This window comes from Camelina sativa, chromosome 6 (assembly GCF_030686135.1).
Source record: "Camelina sativa cultivar CO46 ecotype springtype chromosome 6, ASM3068613v1".
In the NCBI taxonomy this organism is placed as follows: domain Eukaryota; kingdom Viridiplantae; phylum Streptophyta; class Magnoliopsida; order Brassicales; family Brassicaceae; genus Camelina; species Camelina sativa.
Window position 1 is genome coordinate 17179718 of NC_141885.1, and position 27573 is coordinate 17207290.

General features: G+C 36.6%; 5 protein-coding genes and 1 non-coding gene across 6 annotated transcripts; 3 read left to right on the top strand and 3 right to left on the bottom strand.

Moving 5' to 3' along the window:
• The first annotated feature begins 1136 nt into the window (after positions 1–1136).
• LOC104791264 (GDSL esterase/lipase At3g50400) lies at positions 1137–3326 on the top strand. The gene is made up of 5 exons (XM_010517100.3): positions 1137–1514; positions 1622–1752; positions 1970–2215; positions 2307–2565; positions 2927–3326. Exons 1-5 carry the CDS (start codon positions 1256–1258, stop codon positions 3148–3150), a joined length of 1119 nt encoding a protein of 372 aa, XP_010515402.2. The 5' UTR covers positions 1137–1255; the 3' UTR covers positions 3151–3326.
• A 2949-nt stretch (positions 3327–6275) lies between these two features.
• LOC104791267 (dof zinc finger protein DOF3.4) lies at positions 6276–7708 on the top strand. The gene has a single exon (XM_010517102.3). It carries the CDS (start codon positions 6691–6693, stop codon positions 7453–7455), a length of 765 nt encoding a protein of 254 aa, XP_010515404.1. The 5' UTR covers positions 6276–6690; the 3' UTR covers positions 7456–7708.
• Positions 7709–13931: 6223 nt separating this feature from the next.
• Positions 13932–16217, bottom strand: LOC104699041 (pentatricopeptide repeat-containing protein At3g50420). Its single transcript, XM_010414394.3, has one exon. It carries the CDS (start codon positions 16115–16117, stop codon positions 14066–14068), a length of 2052 nt encoding a protein of 683 aa, XP_010412696.3. The 5' UTR covers positions 16118–16217; the 3' UTR covers positions 13932–14065.
• A 245-nt stretch (positions 16218–16462) lies between these two features.
• Positions 16463–19983, top strand: LOC104791270 (uncharacterized). Its single transcript, XR_015559150.1, has 10 exons — positions 16463–16644; positions 16775–16824; positions 16981–17515; positions 17653–18045; positions 18140–18205; positions 18293–18346; positions 18427–18504; positions 18648–18734; positions 18811–19386; positions 19488–19983. It is a non-coding gene; the product is annotated as an uncharacterized LOC104791270 (transcript).
• Positions 19984–20495: 512 nt separating this feature from the next.
• LOC147942709 (uncharacterized) lies at positions 20496–23997 on the bottom strand. The gene has a single exon (XM_087453201.1). The coding sequence runs from the start codon at positions 23662–23664 to the stop codon at positions 20803–20805; it is 2862 nt and encodes a 953-aa protein (XP_087309327.1). The 5' UTR covers positions 23665–23997; the 3' UTR covers positions 20496–20802.
• Positions 23998–24999: 1002 nt separating this feature from the next.
• On the bottom strand, positions 25000–26219 carry LOC104791269 (methylesterase 10). The gene is made up of 3 exons (XM_019246773.2): positions 25799–26219; positions 25564–25701; positions 25000–25461 (listed from the first exon to the last, which is right to left on the bottom strand). The coding sequence occupies exons 1-3, from the start codon at positions 26180–26182 to the stop codon at positions 25180–25182; spliced, it is 804 nt and encodes a 267-aa protein (XP_019102318.2). The 5' UTR covers positions 26183–26219; the 3' UTR covers positions 25000–25179.
• Between the last annotated feature and the right edge of the window lie 1354 nt (positions 26220–27573).

Consider the following 27573-nt stretch of genomic DNA (forward strand, 5'->3'; position numbering starts at 1 on the left):
TAATCAACAAAATTTATGATTAGAGTTCATAAACTCGAATCATAGCACAAGAATGAATTTTATGATTAGAGTTCTTTCCTTAAAACTCTAATCATAACATAAATTTTCATTCTAGTGTTAGTTGTCACAATCATTACTCTTTCTTTTGAATCTAATTAGAGATCTCAAGTCTTCTGGACCGACTCTAGCTACTCGTTTATCCGACCATGGGAATTGAAGTGGACACGAGTCATATGGTGAGTAATTGAGTAAGGAAGTTAATAACTTCAAGTTATAATCCTTTTGGCACTATTATTTTGTCATCTTCCATTTTTCAATCGTATGTTACTTTATAGTTTTTGTTACTACTAGTCAAAGTTTCTTCTTACATAAGAAAATGGGACATGATGGATTATGATTTTAAGTGGTCCAACGGCAATGAAGTTAATTCAACTTTCATTGAATCATTTTAATAATGTGATGTTTGGTGCGTCATGCACAACACACAACATCAGACATCATCATTATAAGGCCCTTTTTTAAATAATATTGATTGTTTTTCTGTGACAAATTCATCTCAGATCCAACAAACGGTTCATTATTTAACACTGATCAACAAAACTATAATCACATGGATCCAACATCCAAGTAAAAAAACAACAAAATTATATAAACATTTCAACATCTTATAAGCTGGTGGTGGTTCGATGGTTAAGAGATTTCACGGTCGGTTCCGGTATTTAGTAAAAACAGAAAAATCAAATCTCAATATGAAATTATATTATTTCCATGACGACTATGCATAATAATAGTTAAATAATACGTAAGTTTGGATGCATAGCTTCGTATTTTTCTAACCAGAAAAGAAAGAAAAAAAATTCTCTAATTAAATAAAATTGTTTAGAAGGATGATGTATTTAGAGGCTATATAGAGTTTTTTTTTTTTTTTGATAAAGTAGAGGCTATATAGAGTTAAGGAGTATAAACCATAAAACAGGGATAGTTTATTTTCAAACTTTCTAAACCATAACACACAACAGTGTTGGTGTCCTAACTTTATCTGTTTTGTAATAATAATTAAAAAAGTATTGGAAATATGTTGACCATAACAAAAGCCCTTTGTTTGTTAAACAACCCGGTTTCAAAATCTAACACATGCATGAGGTTGCGTCTCATACCTTCTTAACTAACTAGTCAAAAGAGTTATCTATATAAACTCGTCTTTGTCAAAGAACAACAAAAACCAAAATTTAAAAATCAGAATCATCATATATTCATGACAATGAAAAAAACTAATTTCTTCGTCCCATTCTTCTTCTTTGGAACGATATTTTTCGGAGTTGCTAGCGCAGGAGACAAAAACGCCTTAGCCGCATCATTCGTCTTCGGTGATTCACTTGTAGATGCAGGAAATAATAATTACTTTCAAACGTTGTCTAGAGCCAATAGTCCTCCTAACGGCATCGATTTCAAACCATCTCGTGGAAATCCAACCGGCCGGTTTACCAATGGTCGTACCATAGCTGACATCGTTGGTAATATTAACAAAAAGTGTTGCATCCAAAATATAAATCAAAATTTCATTTTTATTTCATTATCATCCATGCTAATGTTTATTTAAATTTTATATTGTTGTGTATAGGAGAAAAGTTAGGGCAGCCAAGTTATGCAGTTCCATATTTAGCACCAAATGCAAGTGGTGAAGCAATATTAAATGGTGTGAACTATGCATCAGGTGCTGGTGGAATTCTCAATGCTACAGGAAGTGTATTTGTAAGCCTCTTCGTGTCCATGCACACATTATCTGTCGTATATTACTTGTCACGTTTGGTTGGTGGTAAACGTTTACATAAAATTCTATGTTAATTATTTTTATAAATATGTGTTAAATTTTGCTTTTTGACTCCGAATTTATGTTTGGTTGTGTACACACATATGCAAAATGGACTTGTGTATATGTTTTACAATTTGAAAAATTACGATTTTGTAGGGGAATCGATTAGGAATGGACATACAAGTCGATTACTTTACCAATACAAGGAAGCAGTTTGATAAGCTTTTAGGTGAAGATAAGGCTAGAGATTACATTAGAAAGTCATTATTCTCCATAGTCATCGGCTCAAATGATTTTCTCAACAACTATCTAGTCCCTTTTGTCGCTGCTCAAGCAAGGCTAACACAAACTCCTGATAGTTTTGTTGATGACATGATTAGTCACCTCCGCAACCAGCTCAAGGTACGTTAACACAACTTACATAGTTACATTTGACAAAAAGTTATTATACGTAGTTAACGTTAATTGAACGTTTGTAAAAAATCAAATGTAGAGATTATATGATTTGGACGCTCGGAAATTTGTGGTGGGAAATGTGGCTCCAATTGGATGTATACCGTACCAGAAATTGATCAATCAACTACAAGATAAGCAGTGTGTTGATTTGGCAAACAAATTGGCTCTTCAGTACAATGCTCGTCTCAAAGATCTCTTGATGGTGGAAATGAAAGACAGTTTCAAAGACGCACACTTCGTTCATGCCAACGTTTATGATTTATTCATGGACCTCATTGTCAACTTCAAAAACTACGGTAAGAATATATACTATATAGGTCCATGGGCCTTTCAAAACATCTAATGACCACTTAAGAGTGTTGGATTTTAGTAAGAAGAGAATTATTTATTTCTTATTTTTCTAAAAAAAAGTTAGTATATATTATCATTGCATGGTTTTTAGTTTTGGCTACTTTTGAACAATGTTGCGTAATTTGTATGTAAGAGTATTAGTTTTTGTTAAAAATTTAGCCTACTTTAATCCTAATAATCTAGTATGAATTAGTTGTTATGATTTTAGATATCCGTTTAGCATTCATTTTAGGATTGTTTCTTTGACTAATTATAAAAAAAATGTTAATAATGAATTTAATATATGTTGTGGAAAATGATGGATAGGGTTTAGGACGGCGAGTGAGGCGTGCTGTGAGACGAAAGGGAGATTGGCGGGGATATTGCCATGTGGACCAACATCGAGCCTTTGTACGGACCGGTCAAAGCATGTCTTCTGGGACGCGTACCATCCTACCGAAGCGGCTAATCTTCTCATTGCTGACAAATTGCTTTACGGTGACTCCAAATTCGTTACTCCCTTTAACGTCCTCCACCTTCGTGACCTTTGAGATTTTACCCATTTTTTGTCTTATTTTTTTTTATAAATGTAATTTCTTTTTTTTCGACTGTTGTGAGAATCTTTCTTATTTGTTTTATGAAAATGGTTATATATAGTACCTTTAAAAACATTTGTAACATATTTTTCTGATTCAAATTATATTGTAGATTGTGTGGTTTAGTTTCATATAATATGTTCAAGCGCAACAAATCTAAGGTATGGTTTATTAACGTTTGAAGTGATATTTTAGAGAGATGTTTGTCTTGTCTTGGAATCTACAAGTGTCGGATACTAAGAATCACACTAGTCTAAATGAGTAAAAGAACTCACTCACATTTTTTTAAGCAAAAAAAACAAAGTAAATTATAGAAAAGCGAAGGGAATAATCAGTTATATACTTGTTTATTTTTGGTAACCGAGGATAAAAAAATATTGGACCGTTGGGTTAATACCAGAAAAGATAAACGTGAAAAAGACGAAGCTAGCCCTCTTTGGCTCTCTTTCATGCACGTTCAAAGGACAAAAAAAAAAACATACCCATTGGATTGGATCAATTGGAATCAGAAAACAGAGTGGATTGAGGAAGAAAAAGACAAGAAGAAAGAGAGGGAGGGAATAAGGGGGAGGGTGTCAGTGGTTTTGATCTGATAGGACCGGTCCGGAGTCCGGACCCGAATATCCGACAACGAAAGGACGGCTGCAAAAACAAATAGGACACATCGTCCCATAGCACCAACACACACAAACCATGCCACACCACACCACACCTCTCTCTCTCTTTCTACAAGTTTCGTTGTTTTTGGGTGTGAAAGCGACTTGAGAGAAGAGAGAGAAAGTCGTTGAAGTGGGGGAAGAGGTGGCTCAGTAGTGTCAAGTGTGGGTCATATCATCCTCCGGCCGCGCGTGCTTATCCACCTCCTTCGATCCCGACCCCGACAGCTTCACTCTTGTCTCCTTGACCAGTTTTGTTTTTTTTTTTCTCTCTCTCTTACCCGTTTTGCTACGTAACGTACGTATTTGTAAGGTTTTTGTCACAACATTTATATGGACCAGACCAGTATGAGAATACTCTACTTTAAAAACAAAAAAAAACATACTAGGATTTGTTTGTCTTAGTCATCTTATGAGTCTTATAGGGTAACTCTTGACGTTCTTAAAAGTCGTCAATAATAATATATTTCTATACATTTGTTTGTTTATAAAGAAAAGATAAGAACGAACGAGAAATGCGGAGAGAGACAGAATGATGGGAAGTGTCGGGACAAGGCGTGAAGAATTATTATTACACAATTTTTCCTCTGATTGCGGACTCTTCCTTATCTCTCTATTAACAAGTTCTTCAATCTCTATTTCGAACTAAACATGAAACAATCCTATTACTCTAGATCACACAATTGTCATACTCATCTTATGTGTTTTCCATATGTAACAAAATGAAAAAAACGAGACTTATGGTTTAAAACGTATGAGTTTCTTATGAACAACTTTTTTTGTTACATGTAACATGTTTCTTAGAAAAAAAGGTTATATGTTTGTTTCGTCCTATGATGTTTACTTTAAAATCTTAGTATAATAAAATATATATTGCTTAGGTTTAGTGTGTTTATTGTGGTCCTTGAGAGATCAAACTCCACTACAAATTTGGTTGTTGTATATTGACTAAGATAGATTCTGATTTCGGTTGTCATAATCAAATCAACGTAATAATTTCTAACGCGAATGTAGTTATATAGTTAGATCAATGATCATTCATAGTAATACAAATTTAGTGATGAAAACACGAGCATAGTCCACACCGCCCACCGCCACTACCGTTTTAAAATTAAAAACACAAAAATTGATAAGCGACTGTGTCACCTGTCTATATACAGTTTGAATTAAAATTTGTAAAGTATTCGAAAGGGAACAATCGATAAATAGAGTAATAAACAAACAAAAGGTTTCTGGTACATAACAATATAGTATTGTCTTTTCTAAGACAGCGAACAAATGAAACAAGATCAATTTTTTTTGGACTTTAATTTCAAAAGCCTGCGTGATTGATCCAACAAATTATAAAACAGTACTTTAATTTTCGTTCTCAAATAAAGTAATACAATAAATCCAATTAACCATTTTTCAAATATTTTTTTGTAACGAAGACGATAGAAAAACGTGTCCCTTGTTTCCAACTTTCTGGAACATTCATTTTATCTTTTTTAATTGCCGATGATTTACGCTTACGACACAAAAATATTGATTTTTTTTTATGAGTTACACAAAATCATTCATTTGAATAAAAACTATACTATAAGTTAGGAGATTTACGAATACTAAAATACTTGTTTTTTCTTTAGCAAAACAAAATATTAGTCAAAAGCGAAATCAATAGTAATTAGTTATATAATTATATAAATTTATTGTATATAAAATATAAGCATGAAAAATTTAAATAAAAATCGAAAGATTCTCAAAAGATAAATGTAGAATTACTTGGAAATGACCGTACACATTGATAACCTCAATAGTCTTTTACCTGTGTTGCCTACTGCGACCTACTCTATCATTTTGTTTTTTTTTGGTTTTTATAATCAACGTGTCTTCGTTATTACACAGAAGAAGATAAAAATTACTTATGTCATTATTATTAGTTTTGAGTGTTTTGACTGTTGTTCATTACTAGTAGTAATTTAAACTTTAAACATATATAAAAGCAAACGTCATGACCAAACTTTCAACATTATTAGTCACATAAGTACAATAATTATCTTTTTCTCCTTTGTCAAAAAACTGATTTATAAGGTTGGTAAAGACAAGACTAAAATATATATCATGATGTTTTTTTTCAGATGATTTAGGCAGGTACCAAAAATTATATCAACAAAACCACAACGGTGAATCATTACCTCGTTGAAGTTTTTTTTTTGGTCGTTTCTCATTTTCCATATGCATCAAATATGTGAGATAGTGTGCCACACTACACACTATAGTCAAATATTGCGACGATCATAAGAAAATATGTTACCTTCATGTTCACCACCAGGCACTTAAGTAATTAATGTATTATTAATGTGATTACTTTTAATGTTTTTTATTCATTGTTCAAAACTGAAAACTTTGAAAACAGAGCCGTCTACGTATGAAGAGAGCCGACTTCGTAGTGTTCATTCATAGGGATGAAAAAAACAGAGCGTATCACTGTTTACAATAACCCATAGCCGACTCAACCAATTCCTAACAAAAAAATCTTTATAAAAAGACAAAATTAAAAGACAAGAGCGTGGCCTCTAAAATTAACCAAACACCCTCTGTCAAAAAAAATAAAATAAAGCCTGAAACTTTCTTCTCCATCCCCATTTCTATCTGCGCATGTCTCTCTCTCTCTCTGTCCTCTTCTCTCATCTCCATAAAAACCAAAAAATCTCACTCTCTCCGTCTCTCGTACCCTAAAGTTTCAACCTTTACCTCTCTATAACAAACCCAAACAATAAAGCTTCAACCTTTAACCTTCGATTCCCGCTCTTTCAACTCGCATAAAAAAAACAAAAAAGCTTCCATTTTTTCTCCGGTTATGCCGACGTCTGACTCCGGTGACTCACGGCGGATAGTTATGAAGCCTCACGGTGTAGCAGTTCCGAACACTGAGCAGCAAGAGCAGCTTCCTTGTCCTCGTTGTGACTCAAACAACACCAAGTTCTGTTACTACAACAACTACAACTTCTCTCAGCCTCGTCACTTCTGCAAAGGCTGTCGTCGTTACTGGACTCACGGTGGTACTCTCCGTGACATTCCCATCGGCGGTGGTACTCGCAAAGGCGCTAAACGCTCCCGTACTTGCTCCTCCTCCAACTCAGCCTCCTCTGTTTCTGCCGTTAACTCTGTCGTCTCTTCCGCTAACGGCGTTCGTTGCGTTACGCCTGTTCTCTTCCCTCAGTCGTCTATCTCTAACGGCTGTACTCACAGCGTTGAAAGTGACGCAAAGGGGAGTGCTTTGTCTCTCTGCGGGAGTTTCACCTCTCTGTTGAACCCTAACGCTGCTGCGACGGCCACAAACGGATCCGGTTCGGTTATTGGACTCGGCGGATTCGGAATCGGACTCGGTTCGGGTTTTGATGAAGTCAGCTTTGGGCTTGGAAGAGCGATGTGGCCGTTTTCAACTGTGGGTGATGCTGGGACGACGAATGTAGGGAGTAACGGTGGTCATCACGCTGTTCCGATGCCAGCCACGTGGCAGTTCGAGGGCTTAGAGAGCAACGTCGGCGGTGGGTTTGTCTCTGGTGAGTACTTTGCTTGGCCGGATCTCTCCATCACGACACCAGGGAACTCACTCAAATGAGATGACTTTACATCAAAGCTTTTGTCTTTGCTAGAGGGTTTCAGTTTCTTTGCCTTTTTTTTTTTTAGTCTCTCTGTTTGGGGTTTCTGTTCTTTGATCTCTTAGTGTGTCTTTGTCATTTTAGTACTTGTGTTCGGAAACTAGAAAACAGAGAAAGTTTGTGTTTTTTTTACTCTATGATCTTTCGATTGTTACTTTCTCCTCTGTTTCACAAGTGATTTCGAATTGAAATGACAATACTTCGTTATAACAACTTTGAATCTGAACAAACAAGTGTTATAAGGAATGAATCTTGTTCATTGGATGGGTGATCTCTATACAACATACTACTCTTTAGCCTATGTAATTCATCTTGAGCTTGACTTACTTCTGTGTTAGACTGGTCTCCAGAGGAGAAAACTTGTGTATTGTTCTCTGCTGCATAAGGAATGAATCTTGTTCATTGGATGGTGATCTCTGTACAACATAGTCTACTCTTTAGCCTATGTAATTCATCTTGAGCTCGACTTACTTCTGTGTTACCAGAGGAGAAAACTTGTGTGTTGTTGTGTTGTTCACTTCAATCCAGCTCAATCCTGGATCTTTAGCAGAAGCTAATCCTCTAATCTTCCTTCTCATCTCTGCTACATCTTCCCATCTCCTATTCAAATTTAAATCTCAAAACACTCTAATAGAGAATGATGTTTAATATTTGAATAAGTCTTTTTTTTTTTTTTTTTTTTTTTTTTTTTTTTTTTAATGAGAATAGTACTTTTAACAAAGATATTTGAATGATCTCTTCTAAGCGTTTCTGACTTTCCCTAAACATATAGGAAATATTCACTCATAATAAATACATGGAGCGAGATATCGCGCATCCAAAAAAAAAAAAAAGCCTTTGGGATGCGACGGAGATCGAGGGCTTTGAAAATTTCCATATTTGTGTGTGTGTATATATATCTACGTCGCCATCTTCTCTTCAATTATATAGTAGTATTCATCATCTTCTTTAATGCAGAAGAGAGTGTGCGTTTGCGCCCTACTTGCCGGCGAACAAACCGGAGGAGCTATATGCATTGTTGTCTGAGGCGGGAATTGATCTGACCGCTGTTGCTAGACTTCTCGTGTGTGCTGGTAGCCATCGCCAGGGGCAAGATTACGTGGACTGGTTATGTCACATGGCAAAATCCCTCCACGACCCTAGCTTGAGAACCCTTGATGATCTTGATGAGATTTCCCCTGAAGAACGTGAGCTCCAATTGGAAATTGTCAAGAGGGAATCCGTGGAGCTTATGAAAAAAATCGATCTTATATATGCTGCAAGGACACGTGAACTTGATCTTAAATATGCTGCAAGGACACCTGACCATGCATCCAACATCCAACACTAAAATCACGTCTTTGAAGCCAATCTAATAATCAGTACTAGTCTTTTGATTATTATTATTATTATCCCTTTTCGATTTGAGTTGTTCTTTTTTTTTTTACATGGATCTTAATAATAAGATCATCTCCATTGGTGGTATTTAGATAGTGTTGACAAAGTTGCTTAGCAATACAAATAAATAATTAAATGTAAAAGTGAAGCAAAATGTTAACAATCGATGTTTACAAAAGGAGTTTTAGAACTATTAAGGATCCTATGCATGTTGCCTTCTGATTGGATGAAAGAAAAATAACTTATTTTTTTTCTTCTACTCGCTCTTTTCTCCGACTTCATCTCTTCGTCTCTTTCTCTATTTGGCGATTGTGGATGTCAAATGATGTTTCAAACTGTTTATATTGGTAAGAATCTCTCTGATTTCAGTTATAGAGCATGATGAATTAGGTTTTTGATGTGATAAGAAATTAGGGTTAAACGAACTGGGAATTGATGTTAACAAAATTAGAGTTCTAGGTTGTTTAGCCGATTGGGAATTGCTAATTGCTAATGCTTGACTTCATGTATTAATGTTTTAGTTTCAGATGGGTTATCATCTTCTTAAAACGATTGGGAATTGAAGTTACCAAAGCTAGAGATCTATGCGATGCTAATCGTCTCCTTTCTCAAGGACGTTCTCTCTTTCAAGCTTTTCCTCTCTCTTTTTTTATTTTGTTTCCTGGGTTTTTTTAGCTTCGAATTTGTTTAATTGAAGTAGAGCTCTGCATAAAAAAAAAATATACAAAACGTTAAAGGAAGCTTGTGAGGAATTTGTTCTTGTTCTGACTTGTGTAAGGTATCCTCTAGATTTGTGTTCTTGTTATTTGTGTTTATAATTATCAGGATGAAAATAGGTTTGAGCTAATTGCTATATTTGTTGTAGTTTGATTTAATTGTTTGGTGTTTGTTTTTAAGATTCGTTTTTTCTTAAGGTCCTTTTGTGTTATCTTAGTATTTCTTTTGCTTTGCAGTGATCCTCCAAGCTCTGAAGTCAAGAAAGCACCAACGAGATCTAGTTGCAGTTCCTACGACCTCCATGGCTTCCGGTGATGTTCTTCGTCGTTTCATCAGTGTCTATCTTTCCCAGTACAACTCTGACTCCTTGGTGACGTATTGGGTGTGAGGAGGACAATTTGATCCGAATGCAATGACAGCAAAAGCAAGGTATCCTCTATATTCTCTTTTGTCAATGTTAATCTCATTTAACAAACCAATTGGAAGTAGTCTCACTAGCTTATTAAATGCTTACCTAAGGAGAGCTTTGAATGGTTTTCTTATTTAATTTTGTTTGATATGTAGCTAACTGTCAAATCATTATTTAGTGTACCATTACTTCTACTTTGTGTTAAATGGTTTTGCTATGTGATAAATGGTTGTGCTCTATGATAAATGGTTGGTTTTGTGTCATTAGGTAAAAACTTATTAGGCCCACTGATTGCTAGTTATGTGACCTTTAACCATAAACTCCAATTGCACCATTGATTGCTAGTCTTTAGGTTTTGCTCTTCCTTCTCCTTTAAACACAAACCATAAACACGCCTTCTATCTCTTCCTTTAAACATACACGATTCTTCTTACTCTTCCATCCCTTTAAGCACAAACCATAATCACGCCTAATTATTACAACCTTCTTTCTTTCTTTTAAACACCAACTAGAAACTTGGCTATGGATCCATTTAGTGAAACTTTGGGTTTTATGGATCTGTTAACGATTATTTCAGTGAAGATGCAACATATTCTCCTCGCCTCTTTCGTCGCCGTTTTAGAATGAACAAAAGCTTGTTCTTGCGTATCGTTGAGCGACTCTCCGCTGAAGTTCCGTACTTTCAACAACGAAAAAATGCTACTGGAAGGTTAGGTCTCTCTGCACTACAAAAATCTACAGCAGCAATCCGTATGATGGCATATGGTTGTGCAGCTGATGCGTTTGACGAATATCTCCGGCTTGCTGAAAGCACGGCGATGTTATGCTTGGAACAGTTTGTTGAAGGAGTCATTAATTTATTTGGAGATGAGTACCTCCGAAGACCCACAACAGAAGATCTTCAACGACTACTCGATATTGGAGAGTTGCGCGGATTTCCCGGGATGATAGGCAGCATAGATTGTATGCATTGGGAGTGGAAGAATTGTCCGACCGCATGGAAAGGTCAATACACACGTGGATCTGGAAAGCCAACAATTGTTTTAGAGGCTGTAGCTTCACAAGACCTTTGGATATGACACACATTTTTTGGACCTCCAGGAACATTGAACGATATCAATGTTCTCGATCGCTCACCAGTTTTTGATGACGTATTACAAGGTATAGCTCCTAAAGTGAAATTCTTTGTCAATGGACGAGCATATCATATGGCTTACTATCTCACGGATGGTATTTATCCTAATTGGGCTATTTTTATCCAATCAATTCCAATGCCACAAGATCCGAAATCATCTTTATTTGCTACATGTCAAGAAGCCACACATAAAGATGTCGAGCGTGCTTTTGGCGTCTTACAAGCTCGATTTGCCATAGTAAAGAATCCAGCTCTTGTCCATGATAAGGTAAAAATTGGAAAAATAATAAGAGTGTGTATCATATTGCACAATATGATAGTAGAAGATGAACGAGATGAGTACACTACTCAGTTTGATGCTGCAACATTCGCACAAGCAGAACTTCACAAGTTGATCTCGCATATTCAACAGATATGTCTTCAAATCTCACTAACATAATGATAATGAACAGACGAAATGAAGTTCATGATTGAAAAATATATCAAAAATTGAAAGATGATTTGGTTGAGAATATATGGCAGAAATTTGGCACCAATCAAGATTACAATTAATTGTGTTTGTAATGTGTTTTAAATATACTTTTATGTATTAATTGTTTAAAATCTTATGAAATATATTCATTTTCAAGTTTTTATAAATATATAATATTAAACAAAATTTATTAAACAAAATTTATTAACTTTAATAATTTCCAAAATAAATTTTTTGAATTAAGGACCCCAATTTTAGATACTACCAATGGACCCATAAAAATAGAAAGTTTCTTAAAAAGTTGTTAACTTCACTTTTATTTACTTTTATGCAAAATTATTGTTCTTAGCAACTTTGCTAACACTCCACCAATGGAGTTGCCCTAAGAGTCTTGAGTGACTAGAATAAGTATAAAGGCTTATTAAGATATATTTTAAATATATTCCCAATTCATATATTTTAAATTCTGATATTTGTATTATTGATTGGATTTTCTTAAATATAATTATAATAAAGACTTGTTAAGATATATGAATTGATATAAGAACCATAATCACATTCTGTACGCGTAGTTCCATGTTTAATTAGTGAATTTAGTCAATTTACCTTACATGCATATCAAACTATTGACTCCACATCATCACATGAACTTTTGATTGTTAGAACATATGTATCTTGATAACCAAATTAATAATTGTAAGTTAAAAAATCGTTACTGGTATGAAGCGAAAATCAAATTGGTTACCCTTTCATTTATTTACAACTATATCATTTGTAGAGACTGAAATCGATATATATATTAGTATAATATAGTTTTTTTGGCTTCTTGATATTACCATTATACATATTGACACTACTCCTAAATTAGCAATTTATTAAGTTACGGACCGTGACTAAAAATCAAGGAGATGATTTTGCCTAGTGGATTTAAATATGTTGTCTTCACTTTTCATCATTATTCAACAAGTACGCTCATAGAGAGAATTAACCACCAATTTTAACTTTGTATATATACTGTTTAATTCAAATAATATAAAATAAAAATTGTAAAAGTCCATTATAAGTTCATGTAGATATGTACAAATAAGATAAGAGTTATCAAATGAATAAAAATGGGTTATGAATAGGCCTGGGCGTTCGGATATCGAATCGGATTCGGTTCGGATTTTTTTGGATTTCAGAGTTTTTGGATATTGACTCTAACATCCATTCGGATATTTATAAAATACCTTTTCGATTTTTTTTTGAATTGAATGTTAAATTAATTCAAACCAAAAAAGACTGTTTTACAATGACTATTACCAGTTTTTGAGTTTGCTTAAACAAAACCGAAAAAAGAGAAGACAAGATTTACAGAAGAGATGAGTCAAGTAGGGCGAGTGGCAAACCATAAGGTCAGCCCATCGTCGTAAGAGTAGTTTCCCAGGTTGCGGATTGAAGTGAACCTGTTGCGTACTATCTTGTCAATGAGCTTGACCAGATGAGAAGAGGGTATGGTAGTTGCTCCATGTCTTCGCTTGTTGCGTTCATGCCAAAGATGATAGACCATGGTTTGGTAACTATAACGAATAGTGAAGAGACAGATTCTATCCATGTTGGTATTGCGGAGTGTAGCCTGAAGAGTGTTCCAATCAATTGTGAAAAGATTTCCAAGGAGTCTAGTCGCAAGTGGAACCCATACCGCTGCGGCATACGGACAGGAAAAGAAGAGGTGATCACGGGTTTCTACAGAACCACAAAAAACACAATCTGTTTGTTGATTGGTATTCCATCGTTGCATGCGGTCCCCCGTAGGAAGTCGATTCTTAACAGCCAGCCAGGATACAAACGCATACTTGGGGGTTGCATGCATGAACCAGACACTTTGAGACCAAGGTTCCGCCGGCTGAGATTCACGAAGCAGAATAATGGTCTCCTTAGTTATGAACCTCTCACGATAGGTATTGTGTTGACCCTTCCACATGGGGATATCCTCTCACGATAGGTATTTGAGTTGTTCTTTTTCTCTATTATATTTGGGCTACAAAGCAATCGACAACCTATTAATAATACTATTGATTGGAATTTCTTAAACAGGCTTATTGAAATTTTATATTATTGATTGGATTTGAAATCCCTATATTTGTAAAACACAAGTACAAATATCAAACAAGGCACCTTGAAGAACAGAGTCACAAATTAGTCTTTGTTTCTTCTGTTTTGCTTAAAAAGTCATGTTTTAGCTCATGAAAGTAAATCATCCAGATTAACAAAGTATACTACTGTATCGAAGTTTGTGTTTTTTTTTGGCTTACTTTTGTAACTTTCTCCTCAGTTTCACAAGTGATTTCGAATTGAAATGACAATACTTCTTTAGAACAACTTTTTAGTCTGAACAAACAAGTGTTATAAGGAATGAATCTTGTTCATCGGATGGTGATCTCTATACAACATACTACTCTTTAACCTATGTAATTCATCTTAAGCTTGACTTATTTCTGTGTTAGACTGGTCTCCAGAGGAAAAAACTTGTGTATTGTTGTTGTTCACTTCAATCCAGCTCAATCCTGGATCTTTAGCAGAAGCTAATCCTCTAATCTTCCTTCTCATCTCTGCTACATCTTCCCATCTCCCATTCCCCGCGTATAAATTCGATAGTAGAATGTGTGTTGCAGTGTCTTCTGGATCAAGTTTTAGTATTTGCTCAGCTGCATACAGTCCCATCTGCAAATTTCTTGTGTTAACGCAGGCGCTTAGCAGAGTTCTCCAGAGCTCTGCCTGGTTGTTCTCTGGAGGAGATTGTTCTATCAGTTCAAGTGCTTCATCTAATAACCCAGCTTTTGATACCAAACTCACCATGCAAGAATAATGCTTCAACCCTGCTTTGATGCCACTTCCCTTCATTTGGTTCCACAAGAACTTACCTTCCTGCGTTGATCCCCTGTGGCTGCAGGCTGCTAGTAGAGACAAGTATGTTATAGCATCTGGTCTGAAACCGTTTACAAGTATTTGCTCGAAGAAACTCAGAGCCTTTTCTACCATTCCATGATGACTATAAGCTCCAAGCATTGAGTTCCAACATTTCAAATCCGGATTTGACACAAGAGAGAATACTGATTCTGCAATTTCGTATTTGCCATTTTTCCCATACATGTCTACTAGGGCTCCACATACTGACATAACACTATCTAATCCCGTCTTTATGGCAAGAGATTGAAACACTTCACCTTGTCTTAACATTGCCATGTCTGAACATGCTCCTAAGACACTGCTCAGTGAAAAACCATCAGTTGTATTTTTTTCTCTGTACATTTCAATGAAGAGTTGGACCGCGTATTCACCATTTCCTAGTCTAGAATGTCCTACGATCATCTCAGTCCAGAGAACAACATCCCTTTCTGCGATCACACCAAACACCTTCTGCGCAGAATCAGCTTCCCCGTTTTTGAAGTACATAGACAAGAGTGTTGTTCCCACAAAAACACTCCTTTCATATCCTAATTTCGTTACTTGTCCATGGAGAAGCTTCCCATGAAAAGACCATTCAGGTTCCGCTGTCGCAGATATAGCAGCAGAGAAAGTATATTCATCCGGACGAGGCATGGACATCCTCTGTAACCTTCTATACATTAAAATCGCTTGCTCTCCAAAGCCGTTCTCTGAGCACCCTGAAATAATCGAGTTCCATGAAACCAAATTTGGTTTACGAATCCTCTCAAAGACATAGAATGCTTCTTTTATGTCTCCACAACTGCAGTACATGTCAAGAAGAGCATTTTCAACAGGTAAATCAGCTAAATGATCGGAGACTATTATTATCCGGGCATGGATTAGCTTCCCCAGTGAATAGCTTCCCAGTTTACTACAAGCATTCAGCACCATCGAATACGTGAACTGCGTTGGATCAACACCAGACATCAACATGTTTCCAAAGAGCATAAGCCCATCTTCTATCTTATCATTTCTCAAACTCCCAACTATGATTGTGTTCCAGGCCACCGCATCTCCATCATTTACACACTCAAACATTCTCCTCGCAGATTCTAAGTCCCCACAACTAGAGTACATCCCCAAAACCGATGTCTGGACAACCACATTATCTAAATATCCAAGCTTTATAATCTGAGAATGTAGTGATGATCCCATTAAAACATCTTGAAGCACAGTACATACTTGCACTAAACTAGTGAAAGTCGAACTATTAGGCTTCAAGGAATCAGATGCCATATGGGTTATCAAACTAAATGCATAACTTGCATAATCTGAGTTACGGGAATACGCTGAGTAAAGCGCATTATAAGAAACCACGTTTCTCTGAGGCATTTTGTCGAGCACTTTCCGTGCTTGTTCTAGATAACCACACCTAACGTACATCGAAATGAGGTTGTTGTTAGCGAACGGAGACTCGGAATCTGCGCCGGCGCCGGCGGTGATGACGAGAGCGTGGAGCTGACGCGCCCGTTTTAGTGCCGTAAACGATACGCATTTCCGTGTAAGTTCAACTACGGAGGAGGCTACTTCGTTCAATGGCATAAAAAATGCTAACAGAAGGCTTCAAAGTTTGGGGAACGCAGAGGAACCTAAAACGCCGCGTTTTAATAAAATCTCTGTTACTTTTGAAAACGGTGCGTTTTTTTCTGGTCTCTCCTTACAAAAAAAAAGAACAGAAATTTATTAGATGTACCATGAACAGTGTCTAAACTTGTGAAAGATGCTATTTTTGCAAAATTCTTTTCCCGAGTGCCACAACCTCAATTTGAAATTACCAAATTATCCTCTCTCTCCCACCTTCTCAATTACAAAAACCTAATCTTATCCCACTTTTTTTTATTTTTTCTTTTCATTTTATTCCCTATTTGTAACCTTATAATAAAGAAGTTGAAGATTTGACGAAAGCGCCAGAGAAATCAAGAAAAACCTCCAAAGATTGGTTTCTGCAGCAACAAGGCCATCAAAGGAGATGTTGACAAACTCTTAGAACTCACGATGAGATCTGATGCAACGTTGAACACATGCTGCTAGGTTGGAACTTCGAAGGACCAGATCCAACGCCTAGCCAGGTTTGTCCACCACAAACTTGTCCTTCAACCTATTTAGTGGACCAGACCCGTTTTTCTGACGGACAAAACTTGTCCTTATATTAGACCAGATCCGCTTTTGCTGACGTATGAAGTTTATTGCAATTGGTAGTTTGACATTGGAGAATTCACGAAGGATAACAATATGATTGACAAAAGAAGGTATCTTTATGGACTAGTTTTTATCTTTTTGATCCAAAGTATGCTTACTTTTATCTATCCAACGATGTTATCTATTAAGTTCCTGACAGACCAATTTTTTTTTAGTAAATAACATTAAGTCCATCATACTAACATATTTGTTGTCTATCATACAAGTCTAAAAATGTTCAGGATGACACTGGTGAACTCCTGAAGGACAACAATGTTACTACACAAAAAAGGTACGTCTCTTTGGACAAGTCTTATATTTGGTTTAATCCACTGCATTTTCATTTCTGGACCATAATACACTTGCTTTTTTTTCTATCCAATCATGTTGTCTGTTAAGTTCCTGGTGGACCACTTTTTAGTTTAGAACATTAAGTCCATCACACTAACATGTATGTTATCTATCTAAGACGTTCATATTGACATTTGAGAACTCCCGGAGGACAACAATGTTACTACACATTGAAGGTATGCTTCTATGGACCAGCTTTATCTTTGTTTTGTCCACTAGATTTTCATTTATGGACCACTTAATTTTTTTGTCTATCCAACCATGTTGTCTATTAAGTTCCTGATGAACCAAATTTTATTTTAATATCTTAAGTCCATCAAACTCACATGTGTTTTGTCCATCGCACAAGTCCGAAGACGTTCAACCTAACATTGGTGAACTCTCGGAGGACAACAATGATACACAGAGAAGGTATGTCTCTGTTGGTGGACCACAGTAGGCTTACTATTATCTTTCCAACTCATCTTGTCTATTAACTTCTAGATGACCAATTTATTTAAAAAAATATTAAGTCCATCAAACTAACATGTTTGTTGTCTATTGCGCAGACTTGAAATTGATGAATTCTCGGAAGACAACTATATTACTGATCTGGAGAACTCCACCAACTTTAGTCTCTTTTATATCTACATATATAAATAATGATAATTAAAGAAAGAATTATTTGCCCAAAAATTAATGATTTTTTTTTATAATGAGTATTATAGTATTTTGATCGTATGAAGTAAAAACACGAAATGGCATAATTGAAAAGAAAATAACAAAAGTGGCATTTCTGCAACTTTAACTCTCAGAAGGGCACTTCTAACAAAATTCCCAAAAAAATAAAGGGTTTATTGCCGGCGGCGAGAGAGAGAGAACAGTCGCCGGAGAATATGGTTACCGGGAAGATAGCAACTCGTCTTCATCTCTTGATCGATCGTTGTGTTCGAGGATACGCCGTGAGTAATAATTCTCCAACTCTTTGTATTCCGTTTCGTTGTGAGTTAGCGTAATTTAAATTGTTTATGTTGTTTTTGTATAAACGTCATGTAGGAAAGAGAAGAGATGAGTTCGCCGACGAAGGAAGCGGAGAAATATTTGCTTCTTTCTCTATCTCAGGTACATCTTTGTTGATGCATTGTTTATGGTCTTTGTGTGTTAATCTTCGAAGCTCCGGTTCTCTAATGAACGGAGTTGGTTTCCTAGGTGTTGAGAGAGATTCAGTCTTGGATTAGCGAAATTGCAAGTGATTCGATGGTGGTGAGTTCACTTCTTTTATAATTCTCCTGTGTGTGTGTGTTTGATTCTAAGGTTGGTTGATGATTAGTTAAGTTCAACAGGAAGAGGGAGAGGAGACTGTTGATCATGAGGATGAAACTGATGCTGCTTTTTGCTTGGAAAGAGTTGTGGCTGATCTTGTAAGTTCCTCATTATTAGTTCTCTAAGGGAGAGTTCCCAAGTAGAGAAAAATTGTACCTTTGATGGTTTAGCCGTTTAGGGGTTGTCTATGATTTGGAGTTATCCTTTAGCTTGATTTGGTTTCTCTGGGGTTTTCTGGCAGGTTGGTTTGTTGGGTATGAAGAATGTGCATGTTAAACATTTGGCTGGCAACATTCTTGTGGAAGTTTCCGAGTGTCTTGTTGAATCTGTATGCCTCTGTCTCACTTGAGATTTTAGAAATGTTGTATCTTTCAAAACTCATACCTACTTATTTGTTTTCCTAGGGAAGTCAATGGGATGATTTCATTCGTTTGCTTTGTGAATGTTTGTGCTTAGCAGTTATCTACAGTTGCCCAATCCCTGCTGTTTCTTCATCAACTGGATTTGGAAGTCCGGATCTACATTTCTTGGGTTCTGATGTTCTTAAATGTAAGCTGGAAAAGGCTAACTGGTACATGGTGTCTGATATTTTTCGAGTTCTTCGTAATATATTGAAGCGATTGAGCCAAGAAGAAAATGAGGATCTTCTTGATGTATACTTGGAATCTGTCAACTCTACACTTGCAGAAGTTCCTTGGTGCCGAGTGGACGCTATTTTCTCTCATCAGCATCGTAGTGGAACTTTTGGAAGCACTAAAAACTGTGAGGAAGCAACAGTATTTCTTGGGAGCTTTGTTCAGTTTCTCTGTTCCGTGGTTCAGCAGGTTCCCTTTGCTGAAGAATCTGATGGTTTTGAACCTACACATTTGATCCTCCAAAAAACCATCGAGCTTGTTCCTGATCTCCTCCGTTGGTGCCATCCAAAGTTAGAAAGTCAAAGTGGCTCTTCCATGTCAAGATACCTATGTCACAAGTTGCTGGTTCGTTTTTCCACAAGTTCAGTTATCATCTTTGCTTTGTTTATAGATTTCTCAGGATAGTAATAAGTTCATCCTACGCTAATGTCTTCCCCTTTTTGTAGGTCCTAATGATCAGGCTCACTTATCAGTCCAATATAAAATGTACCATTCTTCTTTCATGGCTGCAATATTTGCAACGCCAATTTCAAGGCTTTCTTCAACACACCCTAACGAGCTTTAAACCCATCCAAGATAATTGTTTGGAAGGTTCGCCATTTTTTGTGAGTTTGTCTGATAGGGAGGTCAGTGAGACGCATTCTAATCATTTGCAAAGACTGTCTGTGTTTCTGTTCCTACGTTGCTCCTTCACTCTGCTTTACTCGAGTAGACATACCGACGAGCACTGTGAGTTTGATTGTAGTAAGAAAGGAATGGAAGTGATGTTTAAATGGATTGAACGACAGATTCCAGGTGATACATTTTCCGACCACAGAGTTTATACCAAGAAGAGTGTTGTCTTTTCTGCATCCTTCGTCCGGTTGTTCATGCATGAGGTTTTAGTTTATCATTCTGTATCTGTCATTCGTTTTTGGGGCTTTAGTTTAACACCGTACAGTAGATCTCTATTATATCTTCTCTATGTTTAATTGTAGGATGATCTACTATTTAAAGTCCTCCTGCAACTCCTGTCTGTACCATTGCATAGAGAAGAACTGTAAGTATGGTAAAACACTGCCTTTTCTGCAAACAGTTACCCAGATTTCTGTGAGCTCTTATGGGCTTTTTTTAAACTTATAAGGCTTAACGTGGAAGGGCATTCGCGTCAAGATGAGGAACAAACTATTCTCTTCCGTTTATCAACCTTGTTCAATCCCGTAGTCCTATTCTGTATATTTCTTTCAGAGGTAATTTTCATAAAGCATTCACATAAGGGAATCTCTTGTGCTATGTTCCATGTAGGCTTTGGTAATTTGTTCAATCACTGATGAGTTTTCTTAATGCGACACATCTGTTTTTCCATTGTCAGTTGCATTATGATCATCAAGTCCTTCTTGATTACCTAATATCTAAAGACATCGGGGCTAGCTGTGCAGAGTACCTGCTGAGGTTAATCCTTTGATACGATTTGCTTATAGAAAAGGATTTGATAGATTATAGAACTGGAATTACAAAAGGAACTGAGGATTTTGTTAATGGAGCTCCTCCCACTCCCCCTAAAAGACCTCACCAAATACTCGATAGAGCTCTCTAACCCTCTCTACATTGTATATATAGATAGACGAAAGAAATAAGCTAAACCAGCCCCGGTTTACTCTCACACTAAACCTTTGTTAAGTTGATACTTAAGAAAAATATGATTAAGCCATTGAACTGCTTCTATCAATACCCCTGCCTTTGAAAACAACCTTGTCCTCAAGGTTGAAATGAGCAAACTGTTTAGCCAATCCCTTCTTTGAGCTTCCCAGGACATTCAAAATATGGCATCACTTCCCGCTTCAGCAACAACTCTTCATGCCCTGTTTTCAGATTGTCCCTGGCCTCCAAATCCAAATTCAGCTCTGATATGACTTGGAGATTTTCCTTTAGCTGCGCCAACATTACGTCTCTTGCTTGTATCAGAGTCTCACACGTCAACATGTCTTCAATTTCGTCATGACTAATATTCTCTGCGAAAGAGGACACTGAACTAGGCAACATGATTATCTGTTTGGCCGTGACATCATCCAGTTGAAACACCATTTCTATCTCCCAAGGTTTTTGCTCCAGATAACGAATTTTCCACGCCATGCCATTCTTTTCTTTTTCGCGTTCAGCCACCTTGTTTAGATAGACAACAAGAAACCCCCTCTCCATCAGCTTAACTTCTATTTTTCCACTAACAACAGCCACACTGATTTTTAGCACTATTTTAAATTCATTCGCCCTTCCACTTGCAGTAGTGTAGGCAAACCCATCCACTTGCAGTATTGTAGGTAAATGAAACTGTATGCTTCTGTTTGCTGAGACCTCCATTGCAGCAACAATTTCCAGAGAAGAATCATCACCACCCATGAAACCTGCACTAAGAACCATGGGAACTATCTCCAAGCTAACACCCTGCCTCCCATCCAACGCTTTCAAGCCCGCACTAAATAGTTCTTCAATTCCCAGCACTGACAACTGAATCCATTTGCTAACGTCAATGCAAACTGCATGTCTTGTGGTAGCAATGGCAAGCTCTTTACCGAGCGATAAGGCCCATGTTCTTTTGAAATATGTCGTTTCCATTAACCCTTTGCCTAGTGGAGTTTCTTCTTTCGTATACGTTCGCAACACCCAAGTGTTCCTGTACTTCTTTTTAAATTTGACTCTCTTCCCACTAGTCATGGAATGCTTCTTATCTACTGTCATCAATTCCCATAACAGCTTCGACTTGCGCTTATGTCGAAATTTGTGTCTCTTTCTACTAGACCAACTCATCATCTCCATAGCCGTTCTGATTCCCACTTTCAGCACGTCCAAGATCACTTGATGCATTTGTTTGTCATGCTCCTCTAAATACGCGACAACCCAGCTTATCAACCCTATTATGTCAGTCATTTCGCCAACTGTCATGTACGTCATGTCAAGGCTCTGCGATCCTCTCACTGTCTCCATTCTTTCACGTATGAACATGTTCAATCTTCGAAGCCAGATTAGCTTTGTCCAGTCCAGCTTCACAGTTTTGCACTTGACCCTATGTGGCTTGGTATAGTCTATCTTCCTCTCTACCTCAACATGCTCTCCTTTCCACGACTCTTTCTTACACCATTCCTGGAAGCGTTTCTCATAATACTTGAACTTGAGTATAAAGTTCAATGTCAAGACAACCTGATTTCTAGAGAACCTCTCTTTATTCTTCTTCTCATGCTTGTTGCGTTTTTGCTTGAATTTGTGTTTCCTCCAGTTGGCGAGCTTCTTCAAAACTGTTAGATATCTCAACGACAGCTTTTCATACACCCATTGATGAACATATAGGTAGTGCGTGATACCCTTGCTCGCATACTCCATCTTCATCATGTTTTTCTTCTGTTGTGCGTGATACCCTTGCCACAACAACCTTTTGTTGAACGTTCGGTGGTGCATCTTCATCTTGACACATGTCTTCTTATTCCCCATCTCAACCGAATCTTTCAACAGACCACAGTTCCACCATTTTGCAACAATTTTCAGCCTCACTCTTTCACTTTTCACACATCCCTCTGCCACTCCATGTGGGTTATAGTTATTTGAATGATTCTTCCATCGCTTCTTCTTTTTCTTTCTCGTGACTCTATTATCTCCCCTCAACCTTTTGTTAAATACTTGGCTGGCAGATAGCAAATGATAGTTTTTTCCAGCATAGACCAATATAGTTGTGTCTGGTCTGTCATGTATGTTCTTCATCTGGATTCGAGAGGTCCCCAATTTCACTATTCCAGCTTTGTATTTAAACCCCTTAGCCTTTGTGAACTTCTTCCGAATTCTCTTCGTGGTAGTCTTTTTCCCTCTTTGAGACAATTCCTCGAACACCTGGTAGGCATGATTTGGCTTAGCTGCTTGTTCCCTATGGTTTCGATGTTCCTCTAACACCAGCGGCAAATAGAAGTTCATATGTTCTTCTATTCTCTTTGTCAATAGCTCCACAAAGCCTGTATCTCCTTTGAGTTTGAAACCACTTTTAGACCCATCAATCTTTGAAAACGTTTTCCATCTCTTCTTCTTTTTCTTCTTCGTGTTCACTTTTCTTTCCATAGGCATTTGATCGAACACTTGGTGGACATGTTCACTCTTCTCAATATCTGGCTCTTTTTGCACACCCATTTGTTCTTTTTGGAAGATATTATCCAACGGTATCAACAGATCTTCTTTTTCTGCGACTCTTTGACATACCACCACTTCTGCTGCTGCAGTCTTCTCCTTCTCTTCACCACTTGGTTTTTCAAGACACTCCTCAGTCTCTAGGAGATATTTCTCTAGCTTGACCAAACAGCTCGTCCATCTGCTCATCGTAGAGTCAAATTCATCACTCTGCGTTAGATCAACCACAACGCTCTCTTTCCCTTTGCTGAGTCGTTGAAGCAGACCGATCTTGATCTCATTCCAGCTTGTAAACGCAACATGTGACTCCTGGAACCACAATAGAGCAACACCTTCCATAAATCCATATGCAAAAGAGATCTTTGTCTCTTCTGTGAATCCATGGTCCGTGAAGTAATCTTCAACCCATGAAATCCACATCGTCGGATCTTCATCACCATAATAAACAGGAACCTCCACAGAACCATCACCATCTCCCATTGGGTCGAACTGCTCTGATACCAATTTGATACGATTTGCTTATAGAAAAGGATTTGATAGATTATAGAACTGGAATTACAAAAGGAACTGAGGATTTTGTTAATGGAGCTCCTCCCACTCCCCCTAAAAGACCTCACCAAATACTCGATAGAGCTCTCTAACCCTCTCTACATTGTATATATAGATAGACGAAAGAAATAAGCTAAACCAGCCCCGGTTTACTCTCACACTAAACCTTTGTTAAGTTGATACTTAAGAAAAATATGATTAAGCCATTGAACTGCTTCTATCATCCTTTTTCTCTTATGTTATTTGCATATCAACTGCTCCATCCCTGCGTATCAAGATTGGATATGATCTGTTATTATGTTTGTGTGAGACCAGCCATGTTAGCTCAGACTCTAGTCTTCGAATGATTTCTCTAGCTACAAAAAAACATAATGCGTTTCTGTTGATTCCTGTTTAATAATATCCATTGTATTTTCCTGGTAGATGTTTGCGGGCAGTCTGTGATTCATGGACCCTATTTGTGGAATTCCCATTTGAAGAAAGTACAAATGCTTCATCGTCAAAGAGAAGAAAACATTTGCTTCATACTTCTGGGGTTGAAAAGAAGTGTAAACTACATCCTCAGGCTTTTGAAGATGCCAAAGATTGTCTGCTTTCGTTGCAAAATTCAGTTGTTAAGCTACATCAGAAGAAACTATTTCCATATAACCCAGAAGCTCTTCTTCGACGGTTAGTCTATCAGTCTATCACCGCTACAATAACATCACCCTATGTATATAATCACCTAATCTAACAGCTTTTTGTCTATTTTGAGGCAGTTTGTCAAGGTTTCAAGAGCTCTGTCTATCCAACGGGTAATTTATCTGGACCAAAGGTAATTTCAGTTGCATACTCGGATGTGGATTCTAAAGAACTGTTATATGGAAATTGTCATATGCTTAATTGTTCTTCTTTATATTCGAAATCTTTGGAGTCTATAGAATTTTCCCAAGAGGTTTCCATTTATTGACAAGAAAAATGTGGTGATAGAAGTCTTTAAACCTCTCAATTTAGCTTCTCAGCTGAGATTCTCTGAGTGAGAAGGATCAGATGCCAACACAAAGAAGACTCCTTTCCAGATCAAATTGCAAACTATTGGCTCACAAATTGAATTGTATGTAAGTTAAAGAAAATATCTCATGTCCAATCGAATTTTCTTGGGGGTTGTGACACAAGTGTAGCTGACATGAGTTTGTGTTTCTGCAGAGAGATCCTAAATTCTTTGTTGGTGCACCTGCTATGAAACAGAGAGTATTATGTTCTTGCCTCCATAATCCAAATCTGAAAGGTATAAGATACTCTGGTCAAGCTAATATGAAACTGCCCCAGCCAAATACAGTAAGCAATGAAGAAGTATCAAAATTACAGTGTAGAAATAATTAAAAAATCACAAATATTGAAACTCTCTTATTCATATCATAGATGTAATTGAGCCCAAATCATAACACAGTTGTTATCATTTTACATTTAGTTATACTTCGCTGCTATTTCCTGTAGCAGTTGAGAAAGCTGTTGAGGCTTAGTGAGCATAGCCATGTGACCAGCTTCTTCAATCCTCTTCACTTCGTTAGGCTCGTAGTTACTAATCATCCACTTCTGAATCTCCTCTGGAAGCACATTGTCGTCTTCACAGACAATAAAGACTCTCTTTCCAGATCCATACCTCTCCTTGGATATCAAATCTTCACCTCCCATTTCCTTAGCGTATAACCAGCTCGGTTTCACCAACGCCATGGCTAATTCTAGATCCTGCAATCAAATTTACCAACAGTGACCATTTGATCTAACACAAAGATTAAACACATATAGAAATACCAAACTATGCCATAATCATAATAACTGTAGACTCACCTCTAATTGGCAATTACTATATGCCTTCTCCTTCATGAAACTAGTACCGAACAAAACTGAACTCGGAGGGTGTTCTGGTCCTTCCTCGAATGTAAACTCACTATCCATGGCGAAACCATCTGGTAGTCTCTTAAAATACTGCATATATACAAACAAAATGTGACATGCGACCTCTTGAAGAGGATGCGACCTCTTGAAGAGAAGATAAGAGAAAGATAATTTTATTTCCGGCGACCTCTTGAATCAAAACCGCTGGAGGAGAATCATGGTGCGGCATATAAGCAGAGAGGAAGACTCCAACAGAGACTTTGGTCGGAAATCTTTCCATAGCGAGAGAAGTTCCAATGCCACCATAGCTATGACCAACGAGAACCACCTTCTCATTCTCAGGAAGAGACTCCATGAAACTCATCAAAGGCTCTAGATGCTCGGACACCAAACGAACCTCATCGAGCCGCCTCGTGTCGATCCCGGATCCACCAAGCTCGATAGCTGTCACACGTTGACCATCACCCTTGAGCTTTGCAGCTAGTTTGAACCAGCACCATGCTCCATGACATGAGCCGTGGACAAAGACGAAGTGATGGAGTTGTTGTTGCTGCATGTGTTGTGTTTGCATTTGGTATTGTTTGGTAAGTCATGTTATCTTCGTCCAATTCGTGTTGTTATATAGGCAGCCATACCCATCACGTTGGTTTGATTGAGGACACGTGTTGAATTGTTTATCCAAATAACTATAAGATATTAAGAAAAAAATCTTTGAAAATCTTTATAAAAATGGGGTGAATCTATTTTGATATTTAAAAGATAGACAAATTTATTCAGGTACAATGTTTCAAAAGATTAGGATATACCGTCGTCAAGATTTAGTATTTAATTAAGGTTTAAAATATATGGTTTAGAGTTTGGTTGCGATACCTTACCACTTTAAAGTTTAAATGTAAAATTTCAGGTTGGCGGTTTAGACTTTAGTATATTTTATTAAAATTTTAAAACTATGCATATTTATTATTTATTTTAAAATTAATTTCACCTATATACTTTTTTTTTGAATAACAACAATGTATGAAGTGGACCATATTTCTGAATATTTTTTTTTTTGTAATATGAACTCAATCATACTTATAGATTATTTTTTTTTTCATTTTTTTTTTGTCCACAATCATACTTTCATCTAAGAATATGTTTACCCTCTTGTTCAAGGTTTGTCTTTCATAAATTAAGTTTATCTATAGATTCACATATATCCTTATCGATTCATTGACATGTCTATAATAATTTTGTCACGTATTAGTTTTTTTTTTTTTGGGTGAAACGTGTTTAATGTTATAAATATAACGTAGTTGATTATTCTTAATTAGTGGACTAACTGATATAGTATAAAGTAGAGACAAGACACAAAAAAGAATAAACATTAGTGGGTTAACTTAGGGTTATAACGCAAAAAAAGATAGAAAAACCGAAAGAAAAAGTCTTGGACGGTTAAAGTTGAGCACGTGGGAAAACATTGTGAAAATCCATATCGACAAATGTGAGACTGTTCTCTCTTTAATTCTTGTCAGATTAGTTAATACTCCCTCTATGATTTTAGAACAAAGGGAATATATGATTAATTTTGTTTTTTTGATGATTTTTTTTATTTTATTTATGACCTTCCATGATTTATTTTTCTGTTACTTTTTCATTTTCTCACTTTCTCACTCCATACATTTTACAATATCAGTAATTATTAAAACAAAAATTTATCAAAAATATTCAGAACATTAATCTTTGAGAGACAAAGATTATTTTCTAAAACATCAAATTATGTGAGACAAAGGAAGTAAATGATTCACTACTCGGCAATTTTAGGCCATTGGAACTTTTTCGAGTCAAATTTGGTATTCCAAACGTTACGAGAAAAAGCAAAATGACAGCAGAGAAATATTACCTACGAGAACAATGATAAAAATAGTAAGAACTAGGTATGATCCATTTATTTATATGTTTAATTTTAAGTTTTCTGTTTGA